Below are 20427 nucleotides of genomic sequence, written 5' to 3'. Positions count from 1 at the left end.
CCCAGGTCTTTGTTTATTAAGGGCAAAGTAAGCAGAACTTCTTCGAAGCTTGGAAAGTATACAAGAGGTGCTGACTAAATTGAGCCTAAATAAAAAGGCAGCGAATTCTGCCTGAATAAAATGATTGGTAACAGCATTATCCACAAAAGCCAGGGGTCTGCATTCTAGTTTCTGTTTAACATGCAGTTGTATGTAACAGGAAGTTTCACAAATCTCACCCTCTGGTGCAGACTGAAAGATTAATTTTGGAAACACAGGAGATGTTTACCGAATATTTTACAGAAATTATAAATCACACCAGACCATCGCAAAACAAATGGAATTCATATTATTGTGCACAATAAAAAGCAAGTGGTATTACATAATTTTATAGTTGTAAAAGAAATCCTACTCACAAGTAACAATTCTACAGAAAATTATCAGTGTCCACAGTTTTTAGAATCTTTTACCACATTTTATGAGTTAGTTTAACCCTGTCATCAATCTGAAAAATAATAAATAAACTATTAGGTACAAAAATAAAATGTGAAATGTGATCCAAACAGTTATCCTATTGTAATTATTTTCCATTCAAAATTAATTGCAATTCTGTCGTGCTGCACTATGAAATTCATTTCGTTTATCATTCAGTCCTAATAAAGTGAATGTATACCTCTTACCTGTAATGTCAGTAATATGTTCATCACAAAAAGGAGGGAAATAGGTTGACTGTAATGGAGGGCAGGGAGAACAAAAGCAAACAGTTTGCGCAGATTAACATATGGAGGCACTGTAAATCAACTGAGGCAGCTACATACCAAAAAATTCTTCCACTTGTCATTTTTTCTGATGCCTGGCAAAAGTTTCATATATTACTCTGAAAACAAAGAGTAAGATACCAAGTTTTTTTTCATTTAGGTAATAAACTACAACTGTGTTTAAAAAATATTTTATCTTCTAACACCTGTATCACAGGTGCAGAATGCTGAAATGGAGTTTTTCACAACATTTCAAATGTATTCACAATATATTTACACAAAAGTAATGAAAATAAGGAGGTAATTAAAACTCTCTAGTTTTCGGCTGCCAAATGCAGCCATATTAAAAATGATAAAATTCGTGATCTGTCCGTGTATGACAAAATTACTATACATTTCAACAGTTGTCCGATACGAAACATTAATACAAAGATAATTTTTGATTCATCACAAATATCACAAATACAAAAATTTCACAATAATGACAAGGTGGAAAATGTACTGTACAATTTGAACAAGAAAAATTTCACTGTAATTTTTCCTCTTACTAAGTTAATATTTACAATAATTACACTGTAATAAATAGAGCTACAAGTTTCACGCGGCAAAGAAGTTAACAAAGTAGTAAGATCATATAAATGCAAGGTATGATCTGAATAACTTCATTTTATACAATTCTCTTATCTCACTTGGTATGAGTTCATAAGGAAATATCCAACAACTAACACAGTGCAGATAAGAGACAGTTTTAACAGGGAAGGCACACAAGTTGCACTGATTTTTTTATGATGATGCCCTCTCATTTTTATTCACATCTCAGTGGAATGCACGATTCTCTTGTGTAACTCCTCTGTCTTAATGTTACATGCATCTTTATCACAATTTAAGTTTCTCTTACGACATTTACTTCTATTTATTCCAAATAAAGATAGAATTCTGCACATATACATGTACATATGTAGCCTTGGAACCAGTCACAGTTTGTGAGGTTTTATCTGGAAACATACTGACAAGATAACACTTACTGACAGCATGTTTAATTTTTCTTCATAAAATGCTAGACAGTATAGTCTTGAATTATCTCATTTCCATAAGATTATTAGCTCTTACCTGTCAGCAATGTTTAATAAATATAAACTACGTCGTGGAGAAATTCTTTATAGCAGCAGCAAAAACTCAGGATCTAGCACGCTACTAAAAACTACTGCATTCTTATTTACTGCTTTACAGTCCATGCGAACTGCACCCGTATAATAACATTGTTAAAAAAAATATTTGCAATTTCTTCAGAAGCTCAAGTTCTGAATTTAAAATGGTGCTACTTTTATTAAAGCTTGCCAAATGCTATTCCACATTCTGTCAATCAAGGCACTTGTAATGATTATTTATCTAAAGGGAATAGCTGCATGCAAATTGTGACTGTTCACATACATGTTTCAAACTTACAGCTTATATTGTTTCCGTGATGAAATGTTTTCAGTCAAAATTAACAGCACACTGAACAGCATCGTACTCCAGACAATGAAATGAGCCACTCTAAGAAGAGTGCTTGACAATGTAAATATATACAATAAACCACTCTTCATAAAATATAGTCTATGTTCACCTAGTAGAACAACACTACAAGGTGCAGGAATGAATGTGTCCTCTGGAGTGGCAATATTTTCATGCCAACGTTCTGCCGTCATTAAATTGTAACTATAAAATCTGTTAACACTCTGAACACCAAATCCAGTTTTTCACTCGCACGTTACACATAAACAAGGGTCAATGTTGTTGCCGTCTGGGTCCAAAACAACACTAAGACATGAGGGTTTTCACTGACACACGAAATGGTCAGTTCATTTATTTACAAAAGTATGTTACTGTACACATGATCAAGTTTACCCTGCAAAACAACTCGGAGAGGAAGAGCACCATAAATCTATGCCCATCAAGAGAATATGAAGTCATAATAATACGCCCTTCTTTGACAACACCAACTTTATGGTTTGGCCACCAATTTGTCAGTCATATAGAAGGGCACCATTGAGGTTCTGTCACCAGCTCCACACACTTTGTTCACCATAACTGTGCGGTCAGTCACTGTCCGAGCCTACTGGGTTAGTCTTTTTCCTCTTTTTCGCTTGCTTTGGCTTCACCACCTCCTCTTCCTTTATAAATAAAACAAAACAAAAATTAATGCATACATTAAACACATTTAGTGAAGAAATTATGTTATATTCTACAAAGCTTATTTACATTACCAGGAAATTGTTAATAAATGTGCTATTGCAGAAATTGTTAAATTGTTTCATTCATTACTTGATACACAATTAACTAGATCACATGTCAGTCTACAGCAAATGAACCTGTCTTCTATATCTGGCAGGTCATCATTTATGACATATTCTCTTGTTGCTTCTATTTTCTCGCTCTTTATCAAGAACACTGAAACACAAAAATTTTCTTTCCCATTCTATCCAAACATTTCCTGCATCTCCTCCATGTTCAGTTACAAACAATGACTTTTCGATGATCCTAGTTAGGCAGTCATAGTTTCTATATTATGAATGTTTATATGTTTGCAGGCCTTATGCTCTATACTCTACTGGTCCTAATTATTTCTGTTACTTTGCTATACAGAAACACAAGTAGTATGAAGCTATATTACGATTATTCTGATACAATTCAGTTTACTGACCTTTAATTTTAAAAAATTTAATTCTTGGAATAGAGAGACAGCCTATTCAGTACCCCCCAATGTTAAATTCAGTTCACTTTTAGCCTCAGCCAACTTCCATCCCCCCTCCCCCCTTTTCCAGTCCAGGCCTTTTGTGATACCTTCTTTACTTTTGATATAATGGAGGGAAACATTCCACGTGGGAAAAATATATCCAAAAACAAAGATGATGTGACTTACCAAACGAAAGCGCTGGCAGGTCGATAGACACACAAACAAACACAAACATACACACAAAATTCAAGCTTTCGCAACAAACTGTTGCCTCATCAGGAAAGAGGGAAGGAGAGGGAAAGACGAAATCTCAGGCTTGTCTAACATTTGGCATTACCCCCAAAGGCCTCACACTTAAAGTTCCCATCTCTGGCTGCAACCCTTCTTTCCATCAGTTCCAAACTGAACAATCCATTGCCCTCACCCACCTAATCCTTCACCTACACATCAACTTAGCCAATTAACACACCCGTCAACTCCTATCCTTAATAAAAGTCCTTAATCTTTCCTCTCCCACATCCACACCGGCTGTTCAGAGCATCCTCCTACAGGCCAACCGCAAATTAGAACAGCATGCCACCCTCCACCTCAAAAAACTATCCAATCTCCTGGTTTCCCACCTCCGGAAAGGCAACTCACTCACCCTTCACAACCTTTCCAGCAAACCTCAACCTCCTCTCATTGCACACAAACCCAGTCTCTCCCATCTACTCAATCTCCCACTTCCAGCTCCACTCCCTCCAAAACCTCAAAATTCCAATCAACACAATCTAGAACCACAACACCCTAATTCAGTAGTTAACCTTTCCTCCAAACCTCTCTCCCAATCCGAAACCTCTGTCCTATCCAAAGGCCTCACCTTCAACCCCACTCCCAGATTCAACCAAACAGCCCTCGTCAAAGATTTACTGTCCTACTCTCGTACTCTCTGCTGGAAATATCACTTTGCCACTAAGAAAAATGATCCTAATCCTACTCCCAATGATCCAACTCCTCAGGACACTATCCAAATTGAACCCTGCCTGGAACAGTTCCGTCCTCCGTCGCAGCGGGACCCACCTCCTCTTCCTCAAAATCACCCGCTCCAAACCTTCCAGGAATTTCTGACTTCCAGCCTTGCATCTCAATCCTTCTTAAAAAAACCTTAATCCTACTCCCAACATCACCACTGCTGAAGCCCAGGCTATCCGTGATCTGAAGGCTGACCGATCCATCGTCATTCTTCCGGTGGACAAGGGTTCCACGACCGTGGTACTTGATCGTCGGGAGTATGTGGCTGAGGGACTGTGTCAGCTTTCAGACAACACCACATACAAAGTTTGCCAAGGTAATCCCATTCCCGATGTCCAGGCGGAGCTTCAAGGAATCCTCAGAACCTTAGGCCCCCTGCAAAACCTTTCACCTGACTCCATCAACCTCCTGACCCCACCGACACCCCGCACCCCTACCTTCTTCCTAAAATTCACAAACCCAATCATCCCGGCCGCCCCATTGTAGCTGGTTACCAAGCCCCCACAGCACGTATCTCTGCCTACGTAGATCAACACCTTCAACCCATTACATGCAGTCTCCCATCCTTCATCAAAGACACCAACCACTTTCTCAAACGCCTGGAATCCTTACCCAATCTGTTACCCCCGGAAACCATCCTTGTAACCATTGATGCCACTTCCTTATACAAAAATATTCCGCACGTCCAGGGCCTCGCTGCGATGGAGCATTTCCTTTCACGCCGATCACCTGTCACCCTACCTAAAACCTCTTTCCTCATTACCTTCGCCAGCTTCATCCTGAACCGCAACTTCTTCACTTTTGAAGGCCAGACATACCAACAAAGGGAACAGCCATGGGTACCAGGATGGCCCCCTCATACGCCAACATATTCATGGGTCGCCTAGAGGAAGCCTTCTTGGTTACCCAGGCCTGCCAACCCAAAGTTTGGTACAGATTTATTGATGACATCTTCATGATCTGGACTCACAGTGAAGAAGAACTCCAGAATTTTCTCTCCAACCTCAACTCCTTTGGTTCCATCAGATTCACCTGGTCCTACTCCAAATCCCACGCCACTTTCCTTGACGTTGACCTCCATCTGTCCAATGGCCAGCTTCACACGTCCGTCCACATCAAACGGTCCCTTCCCTACAGCCTAGGTCTTCGTGGCAAACGAATCTGCTCCAGTCCGGAATCCCTGAACCATTACACCAACAACCTGACAACAGCTGTCGCATCCCATAACTACCCTCCCGACCTGGTACAGAAGCAAATAACCAGAGCCACTTCCTCATCCCCTCAAACCCAGAACCACTCACAGAAGAACCACAAAAGTGCCCCACTTGTGACAGGATACTTTCCGGGACTGGACCAGAATCTGAATGTGGCTCTCCAGCAGGGATACGACTTCCTCAAATCCTGCCCTGAAATGAGAGCCTTCCTTCATGAAATCCTCCCCACTCCACCAAGAGTGTCTTTCCACCGTCCACCTAACCTTCGTAACCTGTTAGTTCATCCCTATGAAATCCCCAAACCACCTTCCCACCCTCTGGCTCCTATCCTTGTAACCGCCCCCCGGTGTAAAACCTGTCCCATGCACCCTCCCACCACCACCTACTCCAGTCCTGTAACCCGGAAGGTGTACACGATCAAAGGCAGAGCCACGTGTGAAAGCACCCATGTGATTTACCAACTGACCTGCCTACAGTGTGATGCATTCTATGTGGGAATGACCAGCAACAAACTGTCCATTCGCATGAATGGGCACAGGCAGACAGTGTTTGTCGGTAATGAGGATCACCCTGTGGCTAAACATGCCTTGGTGCACGGCCAGCACATCTTGGCACAGTGTTACACCGTCCGGGTTATCTGGATACTTCCCACCAACACCAACCTATCTGAACTCCGGAGATGGGTACTTGCTCTTCAATATATCCTCTCTTCCCGTTACCCACCAGGCCTCAATCTCCGCTAATTTCAAGTTGCCGCCGCTCGTACCTGTCATTCAACAACATCTTTGCCTCTGCACTTCCGCCTCGACTGACATCTCTGCCCAAACTCTTTGTCTTTAAATACGTCTGCTTGTGTCTGCATATGTGTGGATGGATGTGTGTGTGTGTGCGCGAGTGTATACCCGTCCTTTTTTCACCCTAAGGTAAGTCTTTCCGCTCCCGGGGTTGGAATGACTCCTTACCCTCTCCCTTAAAACCCACATCCTTTCGTCTTTCCCTCTCCTTCCCTCTTTCCTGATGAGGCAACAGTTTGTTGCGAAAGCTTGAATTTTGTGTGTATGTTCGTGTGTCTATCGACCTGCCAGCGCTTTCGTTTGGTAAGTCACATCATCTTTGTTTTTGGATATATTCTTCTTTACTTTTATTTATACTAGCCACCATAACATCCCCCCCCCCCCCTCCAAGTTCTTATTTGCCTAAGCTTCTACTCTCAACTTTTTTCCCTTTTCCTGTGTAGTCTCATAGAAGATTTTCAGTTTTATTGCCCCATTCTGCTCCTAAATTGCTACACTCTTGCTTATAATGAAATCTTTTAGTCAATGAATATCATAAACTATTCTGGAATGAATATTACAGTTTTTGCGTCATTAACTGACCTATATATACCACCAGTCCACACCTTCTTGGTATATTTCAACCCAAAGTGCATCTAGCTTAAAGTTATGTGTTAACAAAGACATTATGAAACATGTCGTCTCACATTCTACACATAGAATACCAATACCTATCTGACTGACAAAGGCTGATTTCTAACCAAGAGAATTTTGTATGAAAGCAATTAAATTATTTAATCTGCAGGTGTGCTTAGAATATTCCCTGCAGAGGTTTCAGTATTCTCCTTTTGTATTTTGTCGGCATGTTACGTAATGCCTGTCCTCCTCCAGCTGAGATTAAAATAATTACTGCACATTAGTTCAGAACAGATAATACCACTAGTGGCTTCAGTTCTCAGTAAAATTTTGGTTGCAGTAGTAGCAGTCCTACCTGTGGCTCTGCAAGAGTGACAGGCAATCGCAAAAAAGAGGAGACGCTTTACAAATAAGTAAACAAGTGTGTTATATAACTTGGCAAAGCAAGCTTCACTCCTGGCCATGTCAGGAACTAACTTGGTCACATTACTAGGCACAGCCACAGTCTGGTTCAGAGTAGTACCTCATGGCCCAAGTACAGACTGCGAGCTCAGGAAATGCCTTCATGAGCAGCTACAACGCGCTTGCTGTTAGCATAATAAATTCACTGATAATGTGATGGAAGCAAGAGTGACAGCATAGAAGGAAAAAGTGACAGAATGTGCACTCAAATGGAGTAAGTCAATGGTGTGGTAATTACAGTAGGAAGGACATGACAATGAGCATAGTGGAATTCAGGTATCTAGAAACAAAGTCCACATAATAAATATTCCATTGACAATATGGTTAACTGTGTTATTAGACAGCAGTTTCTGTATATTAACAACAGTGCGAGAAGAAAAGCCACCTTTGAGAATAATTCATTCACGGCCAACAATTCAAAGTCAACAAGGAAACTCTGAAAAACAAAATTTTCGAATCTACGGGACTGGGTTTTAAAGACGTTACAACAAACAAGTCTTCATGGGTGAGCAAGATGACATAGTTTCATAAAAGCATATAACATTAGATTTTTATACAAAATGAACCATCATAGTTGAAGAGATCAGAGGTGTATATATGTAGCGACAGTTCTACACTAGTACAAAGCATTACAGAGATGATAGATAAACTCCAGTGGAAGGCTCTGCAGGAGAGACGCTCAGTAGCTCGGTAAGGGCTTTCGTTGAAGTTTCGAGAACATACCTTCACTGAGGAGTCAAGCAGTATATTGCTCCCTCCTACATATATCTCGCGAAGAGACCATGAGGATAAAATCAGAGAGATTAGAACCCACACAGAGGCATACCGACAATCCTTTTTTCCACGAACAATACGAGACTGGAATAGAAGGGAGAACCGATAGAGGTACACAAGGTACCCTCCGGCACACACTGTCAGGTGGCTTGCGGAGTATGGATGTATGCTATTACTATATTCCATCCCATTTTTCTTAGGCATGGAAATAATACACGTGTAGGAAAAGGGTTAGCAAACTTCCTAGATGAAAACAAACAAGAAAAAATGATATGGGTATTATCCAGATTGTAGGATAAAGTACTTCTAATTAGTGAAAGTAGATCTAAAAATTGTCTTCACCATAATATATAAAATATATTTCAGAAAACATATATTTTCTACTTACTTACCTAAATACAGTAGCGAATAGATATTTTTAGTATCTCAATAGAAATAAAGGCCATTACACTATGAGGGCACCCAGAAAATAATGCCACACATTTTTTCCTCAGCACATAACAATTTTGTTAAAGTGAGACAATATGTATGAATTCTTTGAAGCTTCCTTAGTGTGAAAGGAAAATTTCCAGTTCCTCTGACAAACACTGTAGCTGCACCAATGATACTGGTTCAAGATGTACGAGCAGTATGTCATCATTGGATTTCTCACTGCACACAAATAAACTGTTGCGAACATTCAGGAACATTTGTTGTAAGTCTGTGGTGCATCTGCAGTTGAGAGGAGTGTAGTGAGTCATTCGATACAGAGGGTGAGACCATCAGAAGGCAGTTTGCCAGAGTCCTCTGATTCACAGCAACCAGGGAGACCGTCCACAGCTGTCATGCCATACACATAACAGACCAACATGCTGATGATCTCATTCTCAAGGATCACTGCATCACGTCTTGGCATTGGGTGGTGCTGCTGCTGTTGATCAGCAAAGGAAGTATGGGTGCAATTATCCACATTCTTGGATACTCAAAAGTATGTGCATGATGAGTTACATGCTGTCTTGTGCAACACAAAACTCAGAGAAAAAACATTTGCTCCGAGTTGTTGCAACATTTGGAAGCTAAGGGGAGGCTTTCTTGTTCCAGACTGTGATGGGTGATGAAACCTGGGTTTACCATTTTCAGTGCAAAAGAAAACTCAAAGCTTCTGCCAGTAAGATTGTGTTTTGGGACTGTGAGGATGTGATTCTCATTGATATGGTTACAAAAAGGCAGTACCAACAGTGCAGAAGCATATGTGAACACATTATTCACACTAAATGTTTATACTGACTTCAGTGCCATAACCACCCTGGGAATGTTTCACTTCAACACAATTATGCTTGGCCTCACACAAGTTTGAGGACTTCTGAACATATTGCGAAATACTGTTGGACTGTGTTATACAGCCCACTCTACAGCTCTGACCTAACTGCCTCACACTTCCACTTTTCATGCCAGTACTGGATTGTTTGGGGGAAGAGACCAAACAGCGAGGTCATCGGTCTCATCGAATTAGGGAAGGAAGTCGGCCGTGCCCTTTCAAAGGAACCATCCCGGCATTTGCCTGGAGTGATTTAGGGAAATCATGGAAAACCTAAATCAGGATGGCCGGACGCGGGATTGAACCGTCGTCCTCCCAAATGCGAGTCCAGTGTGCTAACCACTGCACCACCTCACTCAGTTCATGCCAGTAAAAGATTGCATTTGCGCAAGACTTTTTGAGGGTGACAAGGACTGATTCGTGCAGTGAAGAAGTGGCTTCGTGACCAGAACAATGACTGGTACCGACGGGATGTACATTTCCTTTTGTCTTTCTGGAAGATAGTCATAGATCTGGAAGGAGATTACATGGAAAAATAGGGTGGGTAGATAAAACAACATTATTTCAAGTGTGTAATATATAATTGTAGAACAAAAAAATGTCGGGCATTGTTTCCTGGGTAACCCTAATATAATGAAGACAGAAAAATGTACTACACTTTCAGGCCATTAGTAAGTTAAAAAATTTCATATGGAAGTTCAAACAATGGAAACTGTAGGTTGGAATACCAACAACATAAGGAAAAGACAGATTGCTACTCACCGTAAAGATGACACATTGAGTTACAGACAGGCACAACAAAAAGACAGTTACACATCATCTTTCAGACAAAGCCTTCTTCAAAAAGGAAACACACACACACATTCATTCACACAAGCAAGTACATCTCACACACACACACACGACTGCCATCTACAGGAGCTTGGACCCGTTCAAGCTGCTGCAGATGGCAGTCATGTATGTGTGAGATGTTCTTGTATTTGTGAAAATGTGTGTGTGTGTGTGTGTGTGTGTGTAGCAGACTATCTTTTCCTTATACTGTCATATGGATGTTCATCTCGCACCACCATGGTGAGAACTTTAAGAGCAGTGTACCGGGACAATTGCATTAACCACAGTATTCTATGAAAAACATGCTGACAGGATTAGTTCCAACTCCAATTATGTGAGCACAGTTGTCTAGATTCATACATTAAAAAACTTTAAAATGTACAAGGTTTGACCACTTTCTTACCTCACTAGAATCTTCTGAAGAATCAGATGGTCGAGTTGCTTGCCTCCCTTTCCCTCTTGGTTTACGACCACCCCCTCCCCCACCTCCTCTCCGACCCCGGGGTTCCAGTTCCTCTACTTCGGCAAGGGCAAAGAGGTCAGAGAAACGTTTCCTCTGTGGATCACTGCACTGGGACTGTGCCTGCAATTAGAATACAACACTGTAGTGTTAAAACTTCAACTGCATAAATAACTAAAACAACTATTGGGTTATATGCTGCTCTAAATTTCTGAATACAAATTACGCTACAGAAAATTTGTATTTACTTTTGTTAAATGTGCTAGTCATTTGGTAAGATTGAATGCAACACAAACAATAAACACAGTTTACTTGGTATCATCCATGACAGATATGAGGTAGTGGTTGTTAAAATCAATCTTAAAATGTGTGTTCAACAACCTTTCACAATGCAAAAGCACTAAAATTGACGCATTTCAAAAGAGCAAGCCACTATCATCTGACAATGGTGGATAGCACCTTTGGAATACATCAATTTTGGTGCTTTTACATTGTGAAAGCTGGTTGAGCCTACATTTTAACATTAACACAGTTTATTCTTAATCATAACAACAGGAAAATAATATTAACTACACACCACTGGAAAATGTTCATTTCATTGTATTTTAAGTAGAGCTGATGATGTTGATAATGAAACCAAACCCAGAACTTCATACATGATGGTGAAAAATTATCTGAAATAGTTATACAATAGTCATGGACACAGATAACATCGCAGTTAATAAGTGTCTTCCCACAATCTTCAATGTTGTAGTAATGCTTGTCTCACTACCTTGGGTAACAGCAGTGCCTTATAACTGAGCCCTGTTCACTCGCCAATCTGTATATGAAGTGTTACTTCTGAGCAAAAATGTTTAGAAAGCAGAATTTCAGTAATGCTGAACTGCAAAGTGGTTTCATGTCTATCGGTTGTGCAACCAATCTATAAGGGGCAGTCAAATGAAAACTGAACACCCATCACAATGGGCCATGGAATGGTTCCATTCACATGTAATCACCACATGTGTTACGACATCCACAACCTCACCCACTCTTGCACTTTCTTGTCCACCCACTCTTGCACTTTCTTGTCCAAGTGAAACTGACGTCCACTCATGTCTTTCTTCAGCTCGCCAAAAGTATGTAAAACATATGATGGAAAACACAGAATACATGCAGGATGTTGCTGTGTTTTCCAATCAAATCTCTAAATTATAGCCTTCATCTGATTGGCAGTGTGGGAGGATGGGCATTATTGTGCAACAGAATGGTTCCATCTGACACCATTCCTTGGTGTTTTGACAGTGCACTGACAATGGTTTCACACTCAAGGAACTCAACAACTGAGGACCCCTGCAGTCAAAGAAGAAAGTTATCAGGGTCTTACTGGAACTTGTGTGAACAGCTTTGGATTTATTTGGTGGGTGAGATGTTTCCACTGTTGGCTTTGCTGTTTGCCCTTAGGCTGTTGGATGGAATCATCCTGTTGCATGATAATGCCCACTCCCACATTGCCCATTAGGCAAAGGCTACACATGAGGGATTTGGTTGGGGAACACTTCAACATCTTCCATACAGCCTGGATCTTTCACTGTGATTTTCACTTCTTTGGCAAGTTGAAGACAGACATGCATGGATGTCGGTTTCAGTCTGGTGAGGAAGAACAGGAGTGGGTGCAATTGTGGATCTGTCAGCAGCAAACCATGTTCCGCAAAACAGGAATTGACTGTCATTTCTCCCTGTGTGATAAATGTCTTAATGTGTGTGGTGATTATTTTTGAATGGAATCATTCCATGGTTTCCTTATGGCAGGTGTTCGGTTTTCATTTGACTGCCTTTCATAACTGTGACAGTGACATGCACAGGTGAATGTGTCCACATTTAAAAGAGATATGGAGTGGAACAGTGCATATAAGATAAGCAGAATTTAAATACATTACACAATTTAAGTGAAATCGAATATTTGCCATATATGAGCCTGGTACACAGCAAACACAATCCTCTCTACATGCAGAGAAGAACTAATTCACTGTGGCCAACAGGAGATTCTGATTCCAGTCGGGTGATTTCCATTTCAGTCACAGTCGACATTCCCACACGGAGGAGAAGTTAGGATCAGTTTATGCTTCTTTGCTCCCTCATAATAATACTGCATAGTACTAATATTAACAATTACTATTATGAGGACATAATTATTACCTACTGACTGCATTTTTGGTAGAGTACTGAAACTTCTATAAAAAGGACAATTTTTGTAACATAAGAGGAATGTAATGAGCTCTACCAGTCAGTGGATGACGTAAGAAACCTTGTTAAAGAATGGAGAGCAATAGACATTAAATCCATATCAGAGGGTCTATGAAATTTAGATCACAGAACTGAAAGGAAATGAATTTTCATATACCAGTATGATGCTATGTGAAACACTCATATTGATATGGAAGTGATTGCATCCTAGAGGTCTCAGCATTATGTACAGGGGCAAAAGTCTCTTTAGAAATGCAGATGGACAATTACAAATCTCTTCTCTTAACCACAAGCTGCAGTACTTCTCAGCCACACACTCTCAGATGACAAGAAGAAAGATGTTGCTAGCTTACCGTAAACTATTTTTGGAGATGATTGGCAAAAACAAGAGGACATAAGTTGGTATAAATCTATCATTTACAATAGTCCCATGTTGTTCCATACAGAGATAGAGAAAATTATGTAGATGCTTTTGGTTTATATGTTTAAGTGTAACAGTTATCTCAAAGAATTGTTCTAATAACAGGTAATGCCACTGTTACATCACTGTATTCTGTTATAGTGATTTGAAACATTTTAAATAATTGCGAAGGAACAATAAAATCAGAACTTTTACTAAAACAGTGACTATCAATGTTATAGTTGGCAGTTTATTATTTTTTCCCATGATATCACATGCTAAATTGTTACAAATATGACATAGTGTAAGAAGCATTATACAATAGGATTTAAGTTGTTTTCAGAAAACAACACATTCACTTTTGGAAATCATTCAGCGTTGAACATGTCCAAAATGTTCCGGGAAATGAGAATATGTCCATATTTAAATGTACTTGTTAAAGTAATATTTTCAGTGTAGACTTGATTTACAGATATGAACTGCCTTTTAGCATAAAAGTAAAGGCAATTGCATTGCAATATGTTGTTATTTTCATTCTTACATGTGCCTCAATAAGATTTATGTTGATTGTGTAAAACTGCAGTTAGTGGGCATGTTCGTCTTTGCATGTCACTTCCTCAGCTACAAATAGGTTTCCCGTATTACCTTACTGGATTCTAACAAAGAAGATCCATAAAAACAACAGTAGAGGGACATTTATTACACTATGCATTGTCCTACGTGGATGCATCAACAAAATTTTCACCTTGGCTATGACTTCCTGAAGTCCCATTACCAAACTAGGTCCTTGATGCACATTATTTTCCTCCGATCAACTCTTATAGCTTTTTCTCACTCTCTAAATTCATAAAACCTTAAATTTCTTCTCAGCCATTCCTATATTTCTATGACTGTCATCAAAGCGCAACATCTCCTAGGCTACCTGCTATCAATGTCTACTCCAAATTGACTCCAAATGAGCCTTATAAATGGAAACTACGGTAACAAAAAGAGCATATTTTGAAACAAAACAGCAGAAGCTGTGATTACTTCAAAATGTAGCTAGTTTTTTCCTGCATAGAATGTACTCCAGAATATAAAGGAAAGAATAACCTTAGCATGTGCCTGTAACTGTCAGTCATTCAGCCCTAATTTGTGCCTGTTCCTCCTGCTGCTGTCTACTTCTTTCTCCCTTTTCAGTCCCATCTCCCCTTTTCTAATTTATTTCCTTTGCAAACTTCCATCTCCTCTGCTATCTACATCTCAGATTTTCCAGTCTTATTTTTGTGACACTTTATTTTTTATGTTTGTTTTCGGTTCAGTGACATCCAACAATAAAAAAGGGACCTGATAACCCTGGAGTTAACTGGTACCCCCATCCTCCTGTGTCTCTATGTTTCAAAACATACTTAACATCACAGTAAAATTATTGTAAGTGCCATTTTTCTAATAAAATCAGAAGGAACCCAAATTTCAAAAGGTTGTTAATGTTCTATATTTCATAAATAACTTTCAAGCTGTTACTACACGATTAAGTAGCTCTTATTTATTAACAGTAGATCTTACTTATACAGAGAATTCATTGAATAGTTGGCAGTACATAAAAATAAGCGATTATTATTGCTAAGCTGTCATACTTAGTTTTCCAGAAGCTAAGCAATTATCCAGTAACACTTCTGTAGAATGAGTGTGTGCTAGTCTGCATACATGTTTTTAATTCTTCAAATATTTATGAAACAAGACATACTGTTCATAATGTCGGTGATTATACACTGACTTATACCTGTTTCTTTTCACAATCACAACTAATAATTTTGGAGAATTCCCAGCTTAAATTTATTGCGATCATCATCAGGTCTGTACAAACAGGGAAAAATACATTACTGACTAGCCTATACTCAGACAAATGAAGCTGTCATATAGCACAATCTATATGTAATGTTGTGTCATGTTGTGCAACATGACAGCTTCATTTTTCCTTCTCTGATGCCAGCAACACTGCGAAATTAATTATATCACAAGGAAAATTCAATTGAGAAAACTATTAAATGAGACAGAGTTTATGGCCAGCACTTAGCTTCAGGAGGACAGCTACAGTTGGATCCTCCTCTTCCTGGAGCCTGAGTAGCTTGCCCTTTCACAACCTACTCTTCTCCCCTCCCCCAAGGAAGAAACTAACGGTTCTGAGAGCTCAACGCAGCATCATATACTTTTATTTTTATACATATCTATATCAGCAGTACTAAATATTTTGCCCCCTGAAGGTACATTCTGGTCAGCATTCTGTCTCTTACATTACTAATTGCAGTTGAGACTGTGAAAAATAAAAAGTTATTATTTGCAAAACTTGAATTGGTTGAACACCAAAAGTCTCTCACCTGCAACAGGGCTCTTTGTACCACCTCTGACCCATACAGTCGGCAACCATTTTGTTTGCAGGATTGCCGCAAATGGTCGAGATGCCCGAGTACCTGCTCTACAGGAGGGGTACCACTACTCGGTGATGGTTTTCCTCCTGGTTGCTGATTCCCACCACCACGTTTTCGTTTCCCAGGTGATGAATTTGTTCCTCCAACAGGTGTCAGTAGCTGAGCAACGAGGCGACATAACAATTCCTCGTGCTCACGGCACCAACATCGTAATGCTGACACAACAAACATATCCCCACCTCGTACTTCTCTTGATAGAATTACCCGAAGGAGCTCTTCTGTTGGCCTGGAACAATGTGAGTACAGATTATTTTCAGGAAAAAAAAAAAAAAAAGAAAAACCACAACAGAATAAACATAACATTCAAATTTTATTACATAACTCATTTATACAACACACAGTGTGCAAACAGAAGAAAAGAAATTCTAATTGTTTTCTTCTGTAAACTTAAAAAATAGTTACAGAAAAATAGGGAACTGAAAAGAAAAAAATAAAACCTCTTTTGCAACTCTTGTCAAAAGCAAGACAATATAATTAAAAATGTGAACCATGGCAACACTTCACTTTAACAACATATTTGTCGCCTTTTAAAGAAAATTTTGGAGAAGAGAGAAGCAGAAAACTTCAGATACCAAGTGGTAGAAAAAAGAAGGCTGAAAGGTGGAAGGAATGTATGGAAGGGCTACATAAAAGAAAGTAACTTGAAGACAATATTATGAAAAAGGAAGAGAAAGTAGATGAAGATGTGGTGGGTGGTGCAAAACTGTGAGGAGAATTTTTGGGTAACTGATACATCCAATTGAAACATGGCCCTTAAGAAGGGTTGCAATACAGTTCCATGGGACATGCCTGAAGTTATTTCTACACCTGTCAACAATTCTCCATCCAAATAACATTATGCCCTCACTAGTAACGATCCAACCTTTTTTTAAAATAAACAGTGGTACGGTTCTGAATCAGATGCTTTTTGGAAATCAAGAAATACTGCATCCACCTTATTGCCTTGAGTCCACAATCCATCCAACCTATGAAATGTCCTTATCTCTCTCTGCGTTACACCTACTTTCAACCTTTTGCCACATGGGTTATATCCCTGTGGAAGACCCAAGTGCAAGATCTGTCCTACGTACCTACGCAGCACATCCTATTTCAGTCTTGCCACATGTATATCTTATCCCATCAGTAGCAGGGAGAGACCTGCGAAAGCAGTCATTTCGTATTCATAAGGCCTTTAATGTGGGCATGAATACGATATGTCCACCAGAACGAATGTCCACTGCCAAACTAGCTGACACCCAGCAGTAACACACAATGCTGAGCACAACATGGTCAACTTCAATGGGCACAACCTGTGCCATATGGAACACCCTCTCCTACAAAATACCAGCTTCTATGTATCACATAGATGGTAATTCACTCTCAAAATCTTCCTAATTTCTATCTCCACAAGACTCTACCCCTCTCACCTACCTCCACGTCTGTGTCCCCACCTCTGCCCCATTTCATTCAGTCTACTTACACTCACATACCACTCTCCACATTCTCCCTCTTCTTCTGTTCCATTCCCCTTCCAATCCATTGTGTGACACACCTGACTCCCTGTCCCAGCTCGTGAGTGATCTGACATGTGACACATTCCTATCCCATTCCTTTGCTGACTCTACCTCCCAGCACTCAGTCGCCCTGATCTCATGTGCTGTGGCTGAATAGTTACCTTTACTTTTTTATCATGATTTAAATCATTAGTATACTGAGTCAATACATGGCTGACATTTCAATTGATCTCTTTTCAACTGTGGAGCTGTGCGTTTTTCTTCTTGCTCTTGAGAGGCTTTCCACTTTTATACTCAGAATGATTGTCTTATAATTCTGCTCTGCTGGTGTTTTGATTAAGATGTCTTACTCAGAACTATCAGAATACTGGTCATTTATTGTTTTCTGGAATACACTTGATTGCCCCTTCAAGAATGAATAACAAAAAACCTGCTAAAACTTGAAAAGCATCTTGAGGAAAAGAAGCATTGATCCCTGTCCCTTTGAATCTTCAGGGGATGCATGGAAATGATAAATCGGAACGTGAGACTGGGACAGAAAATTGTTTTCATTACTTTAGCATTGCCTTTAAGTAATTTTGATTACCAGCAGCCCTTTTTATCTCAACACAATTAAATTCAGTAGAATTCAAATACCATATTTCACTGTTTTCAAACTCTACTTTGTGTGGACCTACTGCTTCTAGAGTAGTTTCGTCTCCCATGCATCTTTCTAGATTCTCTCTCTCACTTCTTTCCTTTGTAGACAGAGATGTAATGCTGTTCAGAAAGGTTAAAGGTCAATAAATAGTATTGGATTTTCATCTACTTACTTTCAATATAAGGAGAAAATACAAATCCAAGGATCTCAGTTAGAGCAAAAATTTTGACTGTTTTTATTTTGATAAATTATAGTGCAAATTATCAACTCTCAAATTTTAAGTTGTGTTTTTGCTCTATGCCTAAGTCATTTTATGTCTAATACCAATAATAAAATAAGTTTACACATAACAACAACAAAATATCACTGCAACTGTGTTTTGAAATGAAAGCCGCTTCCATCATAAAGGAAAACAAAGGTATTAAAAGCTAGGTATAAGAAGCTGCACTATCCTGCTACTAGTGCATGTGCATGTGAGTATGCCGAATGTAGTGTCACCGTGTGTGTGTGTGTGTGTGTGTGTGTGTGTGTACTTAAATCAACTGCCAAATGTACTAGCTTAGGCCGGCCACTACAGGCTGCCTGTAGGAAGCGTGCACACTGTCTCCATCACACCGTCTACCGGCGACTCGGACCTATATAGGTGTGGAGCAGTGCTGACTTACCACCACTATGTTCTTTTAGTTTGTACCACTCACATCAGCTGTTCTGTGTATCAGTTATGTTGCACCTTCTGTACAATTCTTTTGTCTTGCTACATGTGGAGTCACACGAGTCTTATTTCCATTACTCATCAGAAGTTTATGAGTAAAGCCATATTTGTGTTACTTGGATCAGTTTCGTGTACTTCTTGATTACTACGGATGTGTTGATGGGTTAAGTCACATATGACCAAGTATTGAGCTGCTTCAGGTTTATGGGACAATTTAAATTAAAAATTAGATGGGGCCAAAACTACGTACCTCCTCCTTTCTATTTTTTCAGAGTTGTTCAGTTAACCATACACTTTTCACATTGCAAGTTGGCACTCATCTTATTAATTTAATTATGAAGATTCCTTTTAAAATGAAATCACAATATGTTGGTAAGTATTGTATATATAAGCTCAACACTAGTTGCCTTCATTTGGAGCAGCTGAAGTTATTTCTCAAATTGCTCTTTTGCAGACATGTTTATGATGCTGTACAGATGACAATGAAGCACAAAAGTTCGTTACTCTTTCCCCTTACTTATTCCTTCTCCTTATTTTTTAACATTTAATACAGAGTGTTTTACATACAGAATAAGCACTGTGTCCAAAAGCTCTGCTCACTACCCATGCTCCAGCCCACTCCTCGAAGTTTGGCAGGTGCCATATTAGTTTTAGCTGAACTAGACAAATTAGGAGCACCCTTGGAAATAAGTTTGAGAAAAACATTGTGCCATTTAATACTTCAGACTGGTGTGTAAGTAGCATCTGCACACACAGATGAGACAAAATTGAACAGAAACGTAATAAAGAAATGGTAGGGCATCGACTGACTAATTGAGATTCTGTTGCTCAATGCCAGTACTGCAACTGGCTATTGCAGTCCATTTGGGACAGAGAGGTTAAAACATAAAGGCTCCTTTCTCCTGATGAAGCACTGCTTTATTTCGGATCGAGACTCGAACTCGGGACTTTTGCCTTTCATGGGCAAGTGGTCTACTGCCTGAGCTATCCAGGCACGACTCGCAACCCGTCCTCACAGCTTTAATTCCACCAGGCAGTACCTCAGCTCCTGCCTTCCAAATTTCACAAAAGCTTTCCTGCAAAACTTGAACTAGCACTCCAGTAAGAAAGGATACTGTGGAGACATGTCTTAGCCACAGCCTGGGTGATGTCTCCAGAGTGAAATTTTCACTCTGCTGCAGTGTGTGTGCTGATATGAAACTTCCTGGCAGGTTAAAACAATGTGCCGGACTGAGACTCGAATTCACAACCTTTGCCTTTCACGGACAAATGCTCTACTGACTGAACTACCCAAGCATGACTCACGACCCATCCTCACAGCTTTAATTCCTTTAATTCTGGCATTACCTTGTCTCAAAACTTCAGAGAAGCTCTCCTGTGACTCTTGCAGAACTAGGACTCCTGGAAGAAAGGATATTGTGAAGACATGGCTTAGCAACATCCCCCAGGCACCTCGTATGATACTGCTAAAGTCCAAGAAATGAGGTAGAGTGTACGTGATGATCAGAGTCTGCCTCCTCGGTATTGGTTCCCAAGCAATAGCAGGCACCAGCACTTGCATCATACATGAAACATCC

General features: G+C 39.8%; 1 protein-coding gene across 2 annotated transcripts in view; it reads right to left on the bottom strand.

Moving 5' to 3' along the window:
• Window positions 1–1098: 1098 nt before the first annotated feature.
• LOC126198888 (integrator complex subunit 3) overlaps window positions 1099–20427 on the bottom strand; it is an 80393-nt gene continuing 61064 nt past the window's right edge. For both annotated transcript variants that reach the window (XM_049935497.1, XM_049935498.1), the window contains exons 14-16: window positions 15895–16231; window positions 10855–11034; window positions 1099–2890 (exon numbers count right to left, since the gene is read on the bottom strand). In XM_049935497.1, coding sequence (XP_049791454.1) covers window positions 2816–2890; window positions 10855–11034; window positions 15895–16231 — 592 coding nt within the window. In that variant the 3' untranslated portion in view covers window positions 1099–2815. The remainder of the gene's footprint in view (window positions 2891–10854; window positions 11035–15894; window positions 16232–20427) is intronic.

The sequence above is a fragment of the Schistocerca nitens genome, chromosome 8 (assembly GCF_023898315.1).
Source record: "Schistocerca nitens isolate TAMUIC-IGC-003100 chromosome 8, iqSchNite1.1, whole genome shotgun sequence".
NCBI classification, from domain to species: domain Eukaryota; kingdom Metazoa; phylum Arthropoda; class Insecta; order Orthoptera; family Acrididae; genus Schistocerca; species Schistocerca nitens.
This window is presented reverse-complemented; position numbering and strand designations above follow the sequence as displayed.